This window comes from Hyperoodon ampullatus, assembly GCF_949752795.1.
Source record: "Hyperoodon ampullatus genome assembly, chromosome: 1".
In the NCBI taxonomy this organism is placed as follows: domain Eukaryota; kingdom Metazoa; phylum Chordata; class Mammalia; order Artiodactyla; family Ziphiidae; genus Hyperoodon; species Hyperoodon ampullatus.
The window spans coordinates 34,513,277-34,530,534 of NC_136914.1; the positions used below are offsets into that span (position 1 = coordinate 34,513,277).

General features: G+C 33.1%; 1 protein-coding gene across 2 annotated transcripts in view; it reads right to left on the minus strand.

Moving 5' to 3' along the window:
- Positions 1-17,258, minus strand: part of TLL1 (tolloid like 1) — a gene marked incomplete at both ends in the record, with an annotated part of 266,853 nt that overhangs the window by 56,111 nt on the left and 193,484 nt on the right. For both annotated transcript variants that reach the window (XM_079702857.1, XM_079702856.1), the window contains 5 exons: positions 974-1,154; positions 3,640-3,800; positions 4,918-5,043; positions 6,685-6,880; positions 16,613-16,758. In XM_079702857.1, coding sequence (XP_079558983.1) covers positions 974-1,154; positions 3,640-3,800; positions 4,918-5,043; positions 6,685-6,880; positions 16,613-16,758 — 810 coding nt within the window. The remainder of the gene's footprint in view (positions 1-973; positions 1,155-3,639; positions 3,801-4,917; positions 5,044-6,684; positions 6,881-16,612; positions 16,759-17,258) is intronic.

A 17,258-nucleotide genomic window follows, 5' to 3' on the forward strand; every position in this document is an offset into this window, starting at 1 on the left:
CCCCAAACAAACCCCAGGCGCTGTAAATCTCATTAATCTTAAATACATGGGGACTAGAATAAATAGACTTTGAATTAACTCAATCTAAATTACCTGATATTAAAACATAATTTGAATTCAGTTGCTTCACATTGCTTGCCAGTCTTTCAGGCAGAATAGATTGCTATATCAAGCAAGGCTTATTATAATTTTATCTATTTTTGAAGTTTCAGAGTAATATTTTTAAAAGGAACAATTTTGAAATTGGGAAAATAAGGGCATTTCACTGATGTTTCTATCTAGTTTCTTAAAATTTAGGGAGCTTTAATCAAATTTCAGCTCTTTAAGAGGGAATTTTTAATATGAGTTGGTTCAACTAAACATTAAATTCCAAATGTAGACTTGTCAACTGCTAAATGTATCTGATAATATATTATTTTTAGTAAAATTATAATTTCCATATTTCTAGGCCTCTTACTGCAATCATTTCTATAATGATGAGGTAAAGTATGATTTTTAATGTCTGCTTAATAAAAAGAATGAATATATAATAGTAAGAAGAGGAATAATACACATGTTGCTAAGCAGTAAGAATAAAAAATATGTTGCTAAAATGAGACCACATATTCCAAAGACAAAGATAATTTTGAAAATGTCTGCCACTTTTTGGAAGTCTGTTATCATTATGACTATCCACTTATAAAGTCACTGTGTGAAAATATTACCATAATAATTTTGTGTTATTTTCACTAGCCTTTGAAATATTTGATTAGAATTTATGTAAGATCTAAGTGTTTGAGAGCTGCATTTCATCAGGGCCATTCTTATTAATATCCTAATTTTAAAAAAGTATTAAACTAGGATAAATGTTCATGCATTCTATGACACCTCCAAGTTCATTTACAGAAAACTGGGAAGAATGGATAGCATACAATTTAAGCCAATCCACCTTTAAAATCTGTAATATACACATGTAGAATGAGAATACTGATACCTGAGAAGAAATGTGCTTTGAAACCCTTCTTGGATACAGTATTGTCAGATTTGAATTCAATTCTCATATTGTTGAACTGAGATGTGATCACTTCAGGCACTTCAGCACCACAAAATTTGCCATGCAATTTAGACTCAGAAGAAAGACCACTCCAAATCTCCACATAATCGTATTTGCAAACCTAGAAATAAACATGGTTACTGTAATCACCAGATTTGAGAGAATCAGATGATTGACATTTATTTTTTATTAATTTATTATGTTTTTCCCTCTTTACTCCTGTGGTAGTCAAAGTGGATTTAACAGGTCCAAAAATCAAGAAAAGTGTCCAAATATGAAGCAGAAGGCATGATAGACAGATGAGAGAAGAATTTTACTCCGAATAGCTCCAAGAGATGTATATACAAATGTATGCTTGTATATATGTATTTACAGCATACATGTTTTCCAAAAGATACAGACTTAAGGAAAACTGTGATGAATAATTGTTTAACAAAGCGTATGATTGAACTTTGGGCATAATGTGTACTTTGCAATATGTCAACTCAAATTACTGGCTCTTGTGATATTAATTAGGTGATAAATAAGAAAAATGTTGCTAGGAAAAATGAAATGTTTTCTATCTACTTTGTTACATCTGCAACTTTTATTTAGAGAGGGCTCTGACACAAGATGGGATAATGTTACCGAAGCTAAAGTTGTTTGATACTGACTTTCCTTTTAGATATCAATAAAATAAATAAAACAATGAAGTTATAACTTAACCCAGTATTCTATAATTCAAGATTTTGCTCATGCTTTTATTTTAAATATTCAAGACTCTAAACTATGAAAATGCACAGAATTTTATTAATAGCATTCCACACAGTAACCTCATCATAAGTTTAAGAATTCCAGGATATGTTACAGAGTTTGTAAAGGCTCCTTCCATGAATAAAGACTGCTACCATGAGAAAAATGCTTTCAAACACAATGTCCCATTTATTTTAAACCATCTATCCTTCTCCCTTGTAAACATAAACGTTTATCCTTCTTAGGAACATCTATCAATTAGTGAATCAAAATGCCATTTCTGCCACAACCAACAGCTTTAGGGAAACTGAGAAAGTAGAAGCCATTCAATACTAAGCTCACATTACATTGAAGAACTGGCAGGGAGATTCCCATTTTCAAAACGTGTTGCTCATATGAAAGCTGTTCTAAGATTACTATAAAAATACGTTCTTAATTTTAATATTTCCCCAAATTTAAGATAATTATTAAAGAAAAATGATGTTTCATGTGGATAAATTATGTAAGAAATATAAATTGCAGTCTTTTCCATCATAAAGCTTACATGATGTAAAGAAGATCTCAAAAGGTCCATTGAGCTCTAAAATTGTACAATTCTCTGAAATATCAGTGCATTACACTTCATATTTTAATTTCCTTTAAGGCAACACAAAAGTCTGCATTTCTTTTTAACTCAAAACCATAGAAGTGCCTTGACTACTACAAATAGAATTTTTTAAAAATGATTAAAAGAAAGAAGGATAAGTAGGAGGGGAAAAAAGAAGAAGGAAAGATACACACACAGAGACAAAATTATGGTATAAAACCCACAAATATTACCAACAATTATTGTCCAGGAGCACAGATATATTATATTTCTGTTCTTTGTTCTCTCAGTTCTTTGTGAGTGTTCAACAGATATAAATCAAAGACAAAATAATTTTTGAGTGAATTTTATCATACCTTTGGATCTCGTTCATTTTAAAATAAACACAGGAAAAAGAAGTTGTTGGGAGAAAGGATGTGGGAGTTAGAGAAAAGAAAAGAAAGTAGAAAAGCTGAAACAGAACAAACATTTATTACATTTTCTCTGGACTTAATGTTGACCAATCACACAAGACACAGTTCTAAAAGCTGTCATCTCTAGGCCTGACATTCCATTTGAATTTGGTGTGTGTGTACCAGCACATAGGAATTCTCAAATAAATGATTTCACTTGTTTAAAAGTGATCACCAGACAGAAAACTGGACTTTACTATGGTAAGCTATAAAGACAAAGGAAAGATAGTGTCAACTAAATACATGTTTTATTGAGGATAAAAAAATTTCTTTCTTCTTCTCTTTCTCACTTTATCTGTGAACCATAAGCATACTCATAATGAAAAACTACTTATATAATGAAAATATACCCATTTCCACAAGGGAAGTATACCAGGTTTTCCCAAAAAGGTATTCTTGTATGACTCAACAAGTGAATTTTGGTTTATTTTTTCTAGAAAAATCTATGTGACATTACCCTAATATTTTCATAGTACTTTAATAAATCAGGAAAATGCTGGGGGGTAATTTTCAATCTCCCAGAGACAGTCTAAAATACCATCCAATGCCAACAGGAATTATAAGCAGTTGCAGAAATGAGAAATAGAGCAAAGAAAGACTACCACGTTTATACTACTGTACTACTGTAATTTTCCTTCCTCCCTTCCTTTTTTCCTTCCTTCCTTCCTTCCTTCCTTCCTCCCTCCCTCCCTCCCTCCCTCCCTTCTTCCTTCTTTCCTTTCTTTCTTTCTTCTTCTCTATCTCTCTCTCTCTCTCTTTTTTTTTTTTAGTTTACCAGATTGCCTTTAGGGATCCCTAAAGAACTTTATAAAAAAATATATTTATTATTCACTTACTTCATTGCCCTCCAATTCAAAAAACTCAAACTTCATAGAAATTCTGTACTGTGTTGGTGCCACCACTTGCCACACGCAGTGTTTGTTGGGAGGGTACTCCTTGGGCCAGCCTGGAGTGGTTATGGTGCCATTCAGTTTTGTAAGAAGTCCTCCACAAGCCGCTAGAAAGAAAGAAAAGGGAAAGGTTTCCCCTAATAAATCTATCCCCTTCTTAGCACCTTTCCATTGATAATCAAACGTCTCAGCATTAAATTTCAACCATCTTCTGGATTTTTCAAAACCTAGAAAGCTGCAGTCTCTATTCCTTAGTCTTTAGTACAACTATTTTAATCATCTAATCCAATTTATAAAGTGTTATTTTGTAGCTTTAGTGCGAAGAAAATTATGGCTTTACATTTTAGATCACCTCAAATTTGGGCGAGCAATATAAAGAAAACTGGAGGTCAGATTTCTTATATTTTAAATGTGTATAATAATATCTACACCACACGATTGTTGTGAGAATTAATAAAAAGATATATGTAAAGTACAATACAGCATGATGTAGTAAGACCAAAATCAATTATTTATTTCCCCAAACTCTGTTTTTTTCCCAAGACAAGGAACTTGTTACTTGTTTCCAAGACAAGGAAAGAGTTACTTGAGCTAGCCGGCAAGGTAAACTATAGTAAATGGAGCATATTTGTTATTCCAAAAACTCCATTTAACAACTAGTTTTCTTTCTCTTTTGGATGATCTATTTAAAAGAGGTACTATTTATGTTACCTCTCTTTCTTATTGATATTAGGAATGAAATTAGGGTGAAATTAGGAAAATTAGGCTTTCAAAAGCAAGTTATGTGAAATGAACATATTGTACACACTTCCTAATTAATCCCTAGGGAGTCAAGAGTTAGCTAAAGTAACTGGTCTCTTGAATTGCTTTTGCGTATATATGTGTATGTATGTATATGTGGATATGTATGTTAACTAATATAAATATTACTATATTTATAAATATATTTTTAAACTACCTGTAATCTCAGGTTTACCCTATTTGGTAAGTTTCTAAAGTGCATTTATTTTTAGTAGTCACGTGGAAATAACAGCCACATAACTTCATTATTATCTCGAATACAATGTCCTGTGTTTTAAAGATACTGTATTTTCTTCATAACTGTGTCTATTTTATTCTAGTATAAGAAGGAGGCATAAAAAGAGAAAGAGAATGAGACTACATGATAGAAGGAAATGGGTAGGGGTTTCAGGCAGGGAACCCCATGTGCAATTCCGGTCCCACCTTCGCAGGTCCTTTTGTCAGGTCCCAGCTCATGGCCAGGCTCACAGGAGCACTGGTAACTGCCCAGTGTGTTCAGACAACGCTGCTCACAGCCTCCACGGTCAGGCTTGGCACACTCGTCTTCCTCTATAAAAATGGCGACAATTAGACAATTGATTTCTTCAACGAAGGAACAGGAACAATTTGCAAGCCCTTGACTGATGACATACAAGAACCCATGTCACTGCAATCTAAGAATTGTGTAAGAACCAGAAGGACTGGTCCAACTGAAGATCACCTCATCTCAGACACAGTATGTTTTTTTCTGACTTTAAAGTTAAAGAGGATTATTAAAACCTAGAGATTTTTCAGAATGGTATAGAAAAACTTACTGAAAAAACATGGATTCACCTGTTCATTTCATTGTATAGTTTGCTAGGTAGCCTGAAGAAATGCTTTTAAAGTAATATCATTATTAAGAAATAAAATATGGTGACTAAAAATTAAAAAGAAGGAAAACTATGACACTTACTACACCTCTTTAAATTGAAAACATTCACTGTTTTTTATATAGATATGTTGATCCAGAAAATACAATAATTCCATATTTTTGTAAACAGAAACTATTTTAATTGTATATGGTAACATGAAAATATATATGAAATAGACATATGAAAATATATACTATTAAAAAAAACACATATGACAAGGTACTCCATAATCTCACTCTTTAGGAATAACCTACTGTGAGTTAGGAAAACAGCAAACAATATTCTCTGGAGAAATTATGCATCATCCAAAGACTAGGCATTTTGTTAAGCAAATACACAAACATCACATGAGAGACTCTTATAGTATGTTTCTTCTACTGTAAAATATAACATAGAGAAGATTTAAAGCATGTAAATGAACATTTTAATGAATACTTGGAATACATATAGTAGAAGTGCCAAGGTTCTCTGCCTTTCAGTTCAAATGGTGAGCATCTAAGTAATGCTCAGGAAAAATCCATTATATTATTGCTCTTTGAATAATGAAAATATCTAGATATTATTCACACTAAATTTTGACATACATTACTGAATCCATCACTTATTCTTTAAAAATTATTATAGAGAAAATTTATTTTCTCTTCCCATAAAAGAATTTTATTCTATAATAACACACTTAACCTAAGTGCCTATGAATTTTCAAAATACAAATCTAATGTTATTATTTGCACTAAAATAGCTTTCTTTTTACCTGAGGAATACACACCAAACATAGGACATGAAAATAAACTAAAATTTGGTTATATAATTCAAAATTAAAGCTGATCAATAATAATGTCAAAAAGACATTTTAAGGATCAGAATGTTCTACTAAGGAGGCCATAAATTATTTCTAATGTGGTAGAATTCTATTCTCTAAGGGATGGTTCAGAAATGCTGCCACCTGGAAATAAATTGATAAACTATATATCAGTAATCCCCTTCTGGTTATGAACGCTTTGTTGATTATATTGCAAATATTTTCCTCTTGTCTGTATATTTCTGGATTTTGCTATTTTGACTATTTCCTAAAAAACAGGTGGTAGAATATCCTAATGGAGTTCCTACCCCGTGCTACAAATCTCCAAATTCCAGTTTTTTAACCAGTAAACTTTTCCATCAAAAACCATCAAAATATCTTTATGAATAGTGCATACTTCAATCTTCAATATTACTTTATTTCTCCCCTAACTCAAAGCTAAATACCACATTTATCCTTGACAGAGAAAAGCTTCCACTTTAAATGATTTCAAATTACCTTTAAAAAAATTGGCAGCGAACCCTGCTTTGTTCACAGTTCCATCAGAAACAAACTTCATCCACAAGGTATTGGAGGTAGATCTGATATCTTCAGGTTTATCATAACCACAAAAACGCCCTATTAAAGGACTATTTTCACTGGTTCCATCTCGAACTTCTAGGTAGTCATAGGCACAGTTGTCATGTCTCTCAATCTGTAATAGTAAAAATATGTGATCTATCTCATTAATAGACAACACAATTTCTATAAAAAAGTATCATGTATTCTCAGTGCCATAGTACTAACATGGCCATATTACTTATACCAAAAGAGAGCATTTCTGTTGAGTTTGTATGGTAATATCTACACTGTCCATGAGTAAATAATGTATTAATCTGGTAGAGAGACAGGAAAAAATCTATGAAAAAGTGCATCCACATGCACTAGGATCAATAGAAGTTAACTGCTTTTTAAAATAAAATAAAAATATGAGTAGTAATTCTTTGGAAAATAGAATTTAAGAGAATCCAGACTAGTAATATTCATTAGAAATCTGGGCTAAATATGTTATAAGCAATGCATAATTTGTTTTGAAACATAGTTATAAAAATTGCTCATAGTTGATCAAAAAATCATTATTTTATCAATAGAGCAGCTGAATTCATATTATTGACAAATGTTGCACTATTTTAGGTTATACATATCTTTTTGAAGCAAAATATGATAACATGGGATTACATTTCTTCCTAGTCTATGAAATCCTTTATCCATAGTTAGCAGAGCTTTGTGTGGGAAGACTACTGCATTGTAGAACTAGCACTGGCTGCCCCTCTCAGGGTAACAGGCATGTTTAGATGAGCCTTTTACCTTAACACATTATTCTCGCCTGTGCACCTTGGATGTACTCAAACTTTTTCTTAAACAACTAAATGCAAATATTAGCTCAAACTATTGGCTTTATGAAGAAGTGAATGTTTGTAGACCTTTGTTTTAGCCCTAAACTTTTACAAACAACAAAACAAAATTTACAAATTGTTTCATAAATTATAAGACAATTTCTAAATAAATTCTTGCTTTTTCTTTTTCATAGAAAATGAGTCCTAACTCTGAAGTCTTAATAGAGTCAACTACTTATTAGGTATTTGAAGCTGGAAAGCACTGACATCTATAATTATAAACCATGAAAAGTATCACATGTTGTCAACCATCATTCAACATACAATTCACCAATTTATGGAATTCTCCTATTACAGAACGAATGTCAAGGAACACATTCATTGTATGAACTACAACCTGTATGCATGAAACTTCTGGTATAGTTGGTTGAAGAAGGCATTTCCTGATTTGTCAACACATTAACAATGATAGTCTTCATAAGGACAAACAGAAAAAAATAGATTTTGAAGCAGATTTGGCTAGAACTAAGTACTGCATTTGCTGCTGCCCTTTTCCCAATCACAAATCAGGATTCATTCATTTCTTCAATAAATATTCAGTGCTGGTTCTGTGCTGTGCACTCTTCTCATTGCTTAGTATGCATCATTCATCAAAATAACAGAGCCTCACCCTGCTGGAGCTTATACTGGTGGGTAGAGAGCAAAGGAACAATAAAAAAGGTAAATAATAATCATAAAATATTAGAAAGTAATACATTCTATGGAAGAATACAGAGTGAAACAAGATAGGAAGTATGAGCAGTGGGGGTAGCGGGAGTGAAGGTTGCAATTTTATTTATTTATTTATTTATTTATTATTATTTTTTTGGGGGGGGTATGCGGGCCTCTCACTGTTGTGGCCTCTCCCGTTGCAGAGCACATGCTCTGGACGCGCAGACTCAGCGGCAATGGCTCACGGGCCCAGCCGCTCTGCGGCATGTGGGATCCTCCTGGACCGGGGCACGAACCTGTGTCCCCTGCACCGGCAGGCGGACTCTCAACCACTGCCCCACCAGGGAAGCCCGGTTGCAATTTTAAATTGCTCCTACTATTAGTAGGAGCTCACTGTGACTCATAAATCCAGATTTTTTTCCCTAAAAATGTATTCTCTACGTGTGTGGAATTATGGTAAAGAATTGGAAAATATTTAACATTAAAAATATCTCATTATTTAAAGCATACTTTTGAGACAGTAGCTGTTAAATAGAGGGGTGAGGGAGAGCTAGCAGTCTCACTAGGAACAAAATTAGTCACTGGGGTGACAAGGCCAATCTGACCAGCTATAACATACCTTCTTCTCTCAGTCTTTAATACAGTCCCTTCAAAATCAGAGTTCTCTATAAATATGAGAACATTTCCAGATGGCCAAAATCTATTCATTGGTTAAGGGGACATATAAAATAACATCTAAAACTCTCAAGTTGTACAACTTGATAAAAGGGTAAGCAAAACTGAACAAACAACAAAACTGTAGGAAAAATAACCAAAGGTTTCAGCAAGTCAACCTATCTATCTTCACCTGCTTGAGCAGCACAGAATGAAATGCTTGCAACTCATGAATTATTTTGGAAGTGGGGGAAAGGCTAAGTTAGAAGAGGAAAGGGAGTGAGAAGACACAATGAAGAAAGTAGCTGCTTGCCATAGAAAGTTAATTAATAGAAAAAACATCATGTTGCTTCATATCAGAAGCCATACCAGAGTAAAAAATAAGAAGGTTAATTAAAATGGGTTTTTAATTACTATTTTGAAGAAATTATTGCTTTTGAAAATTACAGTGTGAAGAAAACAAGAGAGACACTGTTGAAAAAAATTATATATGATCAATGATGAAAAGGATATAGGATAATGGGTATTTCCTTGTATATAAAACTCACTCTGTTCCTTTAACAGTTAAACAATAGATCTCTTTAAATCTTTAAAGATCTCTTTAAATTTTAATTTATAGTATATTCACTGGTTACTTAGTAAAAATTAAATATTTTATATGGTACACAAAGTGTAAATATCTCATGGGTAAAATGAATAAAAATGACCAATTCTTGGATTGATTCCACCAGTACCTATTTATGAATTACATATTACTTATATATTAAGTATTATGCACCTGGTATTAGGGATAAAACAATAGAAATATACACTGTAGTCACTGTAGTCTCACACGGTTAATGTCATGGTTGTTGACCTACATATCATATCAATGACCTCCATGATCTTTGTTTACAAGTTTTTCCAGTTTAATTATATTAATCCTAATTGCAATACCAGCACTAAATCTGCAATACCAGCAATAAATCTTCTCTATTGGTGTTACTTATAATTATACCTCTTCAACTACATCCACATGACAGTAATGATGGTGAGCACAAATGAGAGTTTTAGTTATTTTATTTATGTTATTTGTGTAATATTTTCTCCAGCAGTATCAATTACTTTATCAATTAGTATAAATATAGTTGAAGAAATAAATATGGTTGAAGCTAAAAAGTGGATAAGTTAATTGATGTTATGCCAGTAACCTTAGGTACCATGAGAAAAAGAACACCAAAGTCAGTAATTCATAAAAAAAAGAAAAGGAAAAACAGTGTCTTCTAGATTTAAAGCGTGGACATGTAATAAATATGTTTGGTAATGATAATGCTGATTTATTACAGACTTTAAGGTAATCAGAACACAAACCATATAGGAATGTGGCAAGTTTATCATAACGTAAAGAGACCTAATATGTATATAGAGAAAACAGTGAAAGTGACATTAAGCTCTGAAGATTTTTTTAGAAAACTGATATATAAATGATATTGGAAGTAAATCCAAATACACAAGGAAGAAAGAATAAATACAAAGCTTAGCCAGAAGGGATTAATATTACATTTCATTACTAAGTGGGGGGGGGGGGGTCCATGTCTTTACTGGCAGGTTAGAGAGGAAGCATCAGAAAGCTGAGTTATTTTACTTAGCAAGAACTAAAATCAATTAAAAGTAACCTAAAGTAGTCAGCCTCTCATTCTAACACTGCCAACCAGTGTAGAGCTTTGTGGTCATTGCATGTGGGAGAGCTATAAGACTGAAGGAATGTCAGCCCTGGAGCAAGATACCATACCCAGGCTCAGGGGCCATTCACACACTTTGCTTTCATTTTACAATCAAATTTCCAAATAAATATAACATTGCAAAAACATCTACTGAAATACACACTTATTTGTAAAAACCTCTGAAAACTCCAAAGTTTCTAGGTAATAGGGTCAGTAAAAGCTCTCCCATACTCTCTGAAAAATTGAAAATAAAATTACCATATGATTCAGCAATTCCACTTCTGGGTATTATATTTGGAAAATTGAAAGCAGGGTCTTGGAGAGATACTTGTACATCCATGTTCATATCAGCATTATCCATAATAGCCAAGGGGTGGAAGCAAGCCAAATGTCCATAGTGGATGAATGGATAAGCAGAATGTGGTCTATACATAAAATGGGATATTAGCTATAAAAAGGAAGGAAATCCTTTCAAGTGATATAACATGGATGAACCTTGAGGATATTACACTAAGTGAAATAAAAAATAAGTCACACGAAAAGTGAAACATTGTATGATTTCACTTACATGAGGTACCTAGAATAGTCAAATTCAAAGAGACATAAAGCAGAAGAGTGATTGCCAGGGGCTGGGGGGAGGGGGAAATGGGAAGTTGTTGCTTACTGGGTAAAGAGTTTCAGTCTTGCAGGATGAAAACTGTTCTGGAGGTTGATTACACAACAATGTGAATGTACTTAACACTACTGTGTTATACACTTAAAAAATAGTTAAGATGGTAAATTTTATGTTATTTCTATTTTACCATAATAAAAATAGTCTTCTATGAGTGTTAGAATGTAATTTCAAAATATAATTCATACTATCAACACCATAAATGATTTAACTTTTATAGATAATATAACTTAAAATTCTATACATTTGGAACAATGCTAAGTCATTATTTTTTGCTTTGGGGTAAAATGTTAAAGAAAAGTATGACTAACAAAAACAATCAAGATTAGCATTTATTATTAAAAATAAATTAATTTTAATAATGAGAAAAATACAGTAAATTTAAGTAATAAATGCTATGACAAAAGGAATTTTAAATAAAAAGGATGAAAGGTTAATAGATGATTATTTTAAAATGTACCACTGTCATATTTAATATTTTATTAATTAGTATTAGTTTTATTATTACTATTTAATATTTAATGAATATTGATACGTATGAAATTAGAGCTCAGAAATGGAGGAGAAAAAAATGCTCAACCATGTGAAAATCAAAACCATAAGTCTGGGTTAGGTCTATTTTTATATGATTCAAGTTTCTCAATGTTGCCATTTGATTTTTTTTCCTTCATGACACAATTTTTGTTTGTATGTTTTTTGCGGTACACGTGCCTCTCACTGTCGTGGCCTCTCTCATTGTGGAGCACAGGCTTTGGACGCGCAGGCTCAGCGGCCATGGCTCACGGGCCCAGCTGCTCCGCGGCATGTGGGATCTTCCCGGACCAGGGCACGAACCCGTGTCCCCTGCATCGGCAGGCGGACTCTCAACCACTGTGCCACCCGGGAAGCCCCCACAATTATTTTTAACTCGTAAATTTAATAAATATTTACTAAAAACTATGATGACCAGATAATAAATATATACTTGATAGTATATAAACAGTGATGAATAAACAGACATGTCCCTGACTGACAGGCTTTTATTGATTAAACAACTCAAATGTACAAATGACAATAGTTATGATAAGAAAGAATTTATTGCCATAGGATAATTAGATGCCTCATTTTGCTACCAAGACCTTGGTGTAAGAGTGCCAGGCAAAGGAATTGGTATCACTCAGTCTACCAATTAAGAAATGTGTGACCTTGGGCAAGTTTATTTAATCTAATCTTTCAGAGCAGAATGATAACTTAAACTATAATTCTGAAGAGCTACCTTATATAGTAGCTCTTATATAGTCATATTCTCTTATATAGTCATTAACCAATATATATTCTTAGCCAAATATCCAAAAATAGTGCAGGGCAAGCATTAAAATATTAACTAATTAAGATCTTATCTTGGTTTCCTACTTCATTCACAAAGACTAGTCTACTTAACTTAAACGAATATAAAATATTTAAAGGAATTAAAGGATTACGCTTAATCAGGTAATTCACAAAGTACAGTTGACCCTTGAACAATGTAGGGGTTAGGGGTGCCAACCCAGCACAGTTGAAAAACCACCAACTGCTATCTCTGCCTCAAAAACAAAACAACTGATAAATGACTCACCCAAGGGAAGGATGCTGAAATAGTTTGGAGAGGTTCACCACTTAAACCCTAATTCTTCTGATTCCATATATTGTGATCTCTAATCAAACACAAACTTTCCCCCATGCTTAAAGATCTGTAAAATGAAAGTAACAGGTACTATATTTATTTTTAAAAGTCTACATATAAGTGGACCCCTGCAGTTCAAACCTGTGCTGTTCAAGGGTCAACTGTGCCAAGATAAAAAACTTTTGTATGTAGTTTAGAATGTTGCTAGTAATAATGGGAAAGACTATTATATACTATGGTTTTCAAAAGGAACGTATAACCAAATCACAGTGTGTAGAAATATTGATAAGTACCTCAAATGTAATCCCACTTAAATAAATGTATATAAGGATTTTAATTAAACATAATTAAGCTCTGGGTTTATTTCACTTATTTCCTGCTTTACTGACATTTCTTTGAAGTTGTACTATAAAGTCTTCCCAACTTTTTCTCTTATGTATTTCTGCATACTGAAAGTTCTCAAGTGAAATAGTAGTATAGAGGCTTTTTTTACAAATACCACTGCTGAAGAGAAGACGAGTTCTTCAAAATGATTTTAGACATTATCTACATTCATGTAGAAACTCACTTCAGTATTGGTCTTAAGAGTCAACATACCAGTAACTGCTAGAGAAGAAAAATCTTCCCAAAGGTGATGATTACAGAAATATTAGGAGTCTATTACCCTCATTAACAAAAGCACTTGTTCAGATTTCTTTCTGTACTTACATTAAAATCTAAGTAGCATTAGGAGAGGTGAATATTCATGACATAAATTCACAGAAAGGCATAAATAATGAACAGCCAGTAAGTTCTTTATAGTAGATTTCAACAGAACTAGCTTATCTTAAGGACCCTTTTATCTGAAAAGGGAGAGAGTGACATAGGGAATAAGCATTACAAAAATAGAAAATGTTTGAAAAAGTCGAAGACTGATATCAGTGAATAAAAACAGTTTTGTCAGAGAAAGACACAAAACACTGAGAAATAGTGAAGATCTTTTTTTAAATTATACATTTTAAATATAAAACACATAAGCTGTATATTGAAAATATGTTATGTAAACAAAAACAAATTGATATAAACAGATAACTGAGTAACTGAAACAAACCACCTAATGACCACTAGACCAAATTAAAAATATATACAGTTGATTCTCAGTATTAGCAGTAGTTGAGTTCAACAAAGTCACTGAAAACACTGAGTTAGTGAATACTGATTCATGGCTCCTGGAGAAATACAGAGTTAGGTTTCTGAGAGCTTCTGGTCACAAAATTTTTGTCATCAAATCAATACTTATCCTTGCTTTATGTGTGTTTCTGTTTAAAGGTACCTTCACAGATATTCCAATTCATTAACAGTGAATTCATGGCCAACAGCATTATAACGCACGCCTGAAAGTCTAACACAAAGATTTTCTCCATGAGGCACATGGGGAGTAGTGTTTAATAAAACTTTAAGCAGAGGAGTGTTTGATATAAATTACATTGTGAAAGTATCATCCTAGCTGTTGTGTGGATATCAGGATATGTAGGGCAAGTGTAGAGATGTGAAGAGCTCACCAAAGTTCCAAAGCAAGAGGCAGTGATTAGAACAGTGGTGGCCAGAAAGTAGATATAAAGTGGTCATGTATGTGGTATATTTTGAAGACAGAGCAAATGGAATATGCTGATTAATTAGCCTTGGGGTTTAAGACAAAAAGTGGAATAGGGATATTCCTTGAGTAAATAGTGACATACTGAAACACTAAATATTGAAATAGAGAAGACTGAAGGTGAGGGGGTTAGTGTGAGTAAAACAAGACAGTCAAAGGCTTGATGTTAGTCACTTAAAGATGAGAGGCCTACTAGACATTCAAATATGTCCAGCATATAAATAAAGGAGGAAAAACATAAGGAAATAAAGCAAAATGAAGAAAGGACAGGAAACTAGAGATAATAAATAAAATGTACTATCAGCCAAACTGTGACATGACTCTACCTCATTTCCAAAGCTTAGCAATAACTTATTCATTCACTTAATCAACAAGTATTTATTAAATGACTACTCTGTGTCAGGCATGGTTTTAAGTGCCTGAGGTGTAAATCTTTCTTATTTGTCCTTACATTATCCTATTTTTGAAGAATATCACTCTTACTATATTGATATATCAAAACAAACAAACAAACAAACAAAACCCAGAAAACCAAAAAAACCCTGCAAACCAACTAAGCCAGCAATTTCTGCATCTCAGTTTTTAGATCCATGGAATGAATGTATTTGCTGACATCACTACTATAATAGAATTCTATAAAACATTGAATTATATATTGAAAGGCAGTTCATATCTTAATTTTTGCAATAGCACAAAATATTAACACATGTAATGTGGTCATTAGATAATTTTTCAGCGAACCAGTTGTTTTGGTCTAAAAAGTGAATCCTACCCAATTTTAGTTTACTGTTTACAATAAAGTGTTCTATTTGAATAATGTTTGCAATCCAATAAAATTTAAAAATAAATGTGAATCAGATAATCTCGGAACCAAGGTTTCCAAAAATGCAAAGGGATCAGGGGCATAAACATCATGATCACAGCATAAAAGAGAGTTTTTTCATGATTAAAAAGAAATATGTCTTGAAAATTAAAAGGTACAAGCAAAGGGGTAGAGACAATACCAAAAAATATGCTACACAGTTTACAGGTCGGGGTATGAGTTTCTCTGCGCTTTTGAGTAACACCTGGATTCCCCTGGGGCTCCTCCTATGGGGACTGGGACACCACACAGTCACCACACTCAGTGGCAAGCACATCCTGGCAATGAATGGGGTTCTCTACACCGGCCTTCTGATCACTTGGACAGTAAGTAAGCCTTCTAATTTCAGTAAAGAAATAATCTCCAGTAATGGCATCTGGATCTCTAACTCTTTCCTGGACCTACTGCCAGCACCTCATCATTCCTTCCTACTCCACCTTGGGCTCTCAATTTCTAGCCTGATTCTGTAATTTAAACATGCTCAGGAGTTCTTGACAAATTCCCATATCTCTTAGCTTCTAATCCCTCACTCAGTTCTCCCCACTACACAAAAATGACTCATTAGCTAGTGCAGTAGTTTTAGATGCAGACTTTGCTCCAGGATTCTGACTGGCCTTTGGTTTATTCTGCCCTCATCTAATAATACAATGTCGGTGCTGATCTCTTCCCCAATAAATATTTTTGATGAAGTCAAAAGCTCCTAAGAATATTTAAATCCCTGTTTTTTGATATAAATAATTTTCTGAAAAATGATAAAAAGGTGAAAAATGGATTTACACTGTAACAACAACAAAAAAAGATGATCTACCTTTAACGTCTTAGTTTAGAAGAGAAATAAAAGTTTTTTTATTTAATGGACTCTTCAAGCATTCTTGTGAAACAAGCCTGGGAATTTGTCAAAAGAAACTATTGACAGTACTTCAAACATTCTAATTCAAAAAGCACAGATAATGTAAACTCACTTTAATCTTCTTGAAAATGTCTGCAGTAAGAGGAAAGAAGAAAAAAAAAACCTCTTTTGCTCTTGATGTTGCATTTTATAGGCAATCCTTTGCTTCTTTGTTGATGAAAAAGCTGATTCTCTAGTTCTTTGCTTTTTTAATGAGGATCCCATTAAATGCACTGTCATTTATGGAGGATGTGCCCCACAAAGGCTGCCTGAAGAACTTTACCTCAAAGGCCTGAAAGGTCAGCCCGACATAGCAGTCTTCTGACACTGCTATTTTCCATACACATTCTTTCATCGGCCTGTAGTCATCAGGATAATTAGGAGACTGAATCTGTCCTTCATTTTTACGTATCTCACCTCCACAGATAGCTGAGGAAAGAAAAATAAACAAATAAATAAACCTAGACATACCATTTCGTTTTCATTTTCTTCTAAGATAACATTTTAGTTTGGTGCCTGGAGCTGAGTACATAAAAACCAGGTTATAAAAATCAAGGTTGGCTGGTTGTAAATATTTAGTTGGTTAAAAAAAAAACCTAGCCACTTAACTATAAATATTAGATAACAGTCAGCAGAGGAATATATAATTTTTTATCACTGTTAATTCACATTTTTACAAAAACAAGCATTTTTAAAAAACTTTAAAAACCTTTTGAGATTTTTTAATTTATTCTATGTGAATTTCCTCTTTGACTCTCTGAACTTCTTCTTTAAGTCTTTTACCTCAGTGGAGGAGCTGATCAGGAGAGAAGCTCCACAAAACTCCCTGGGCCTCTGGCTGTGAGAGAGCCTCGTGCTCAACATCTGTGGCTCCATCCAAACCATACTCTTCACAACCACACAATCTCTAAAACAAATGCTTCCATTCT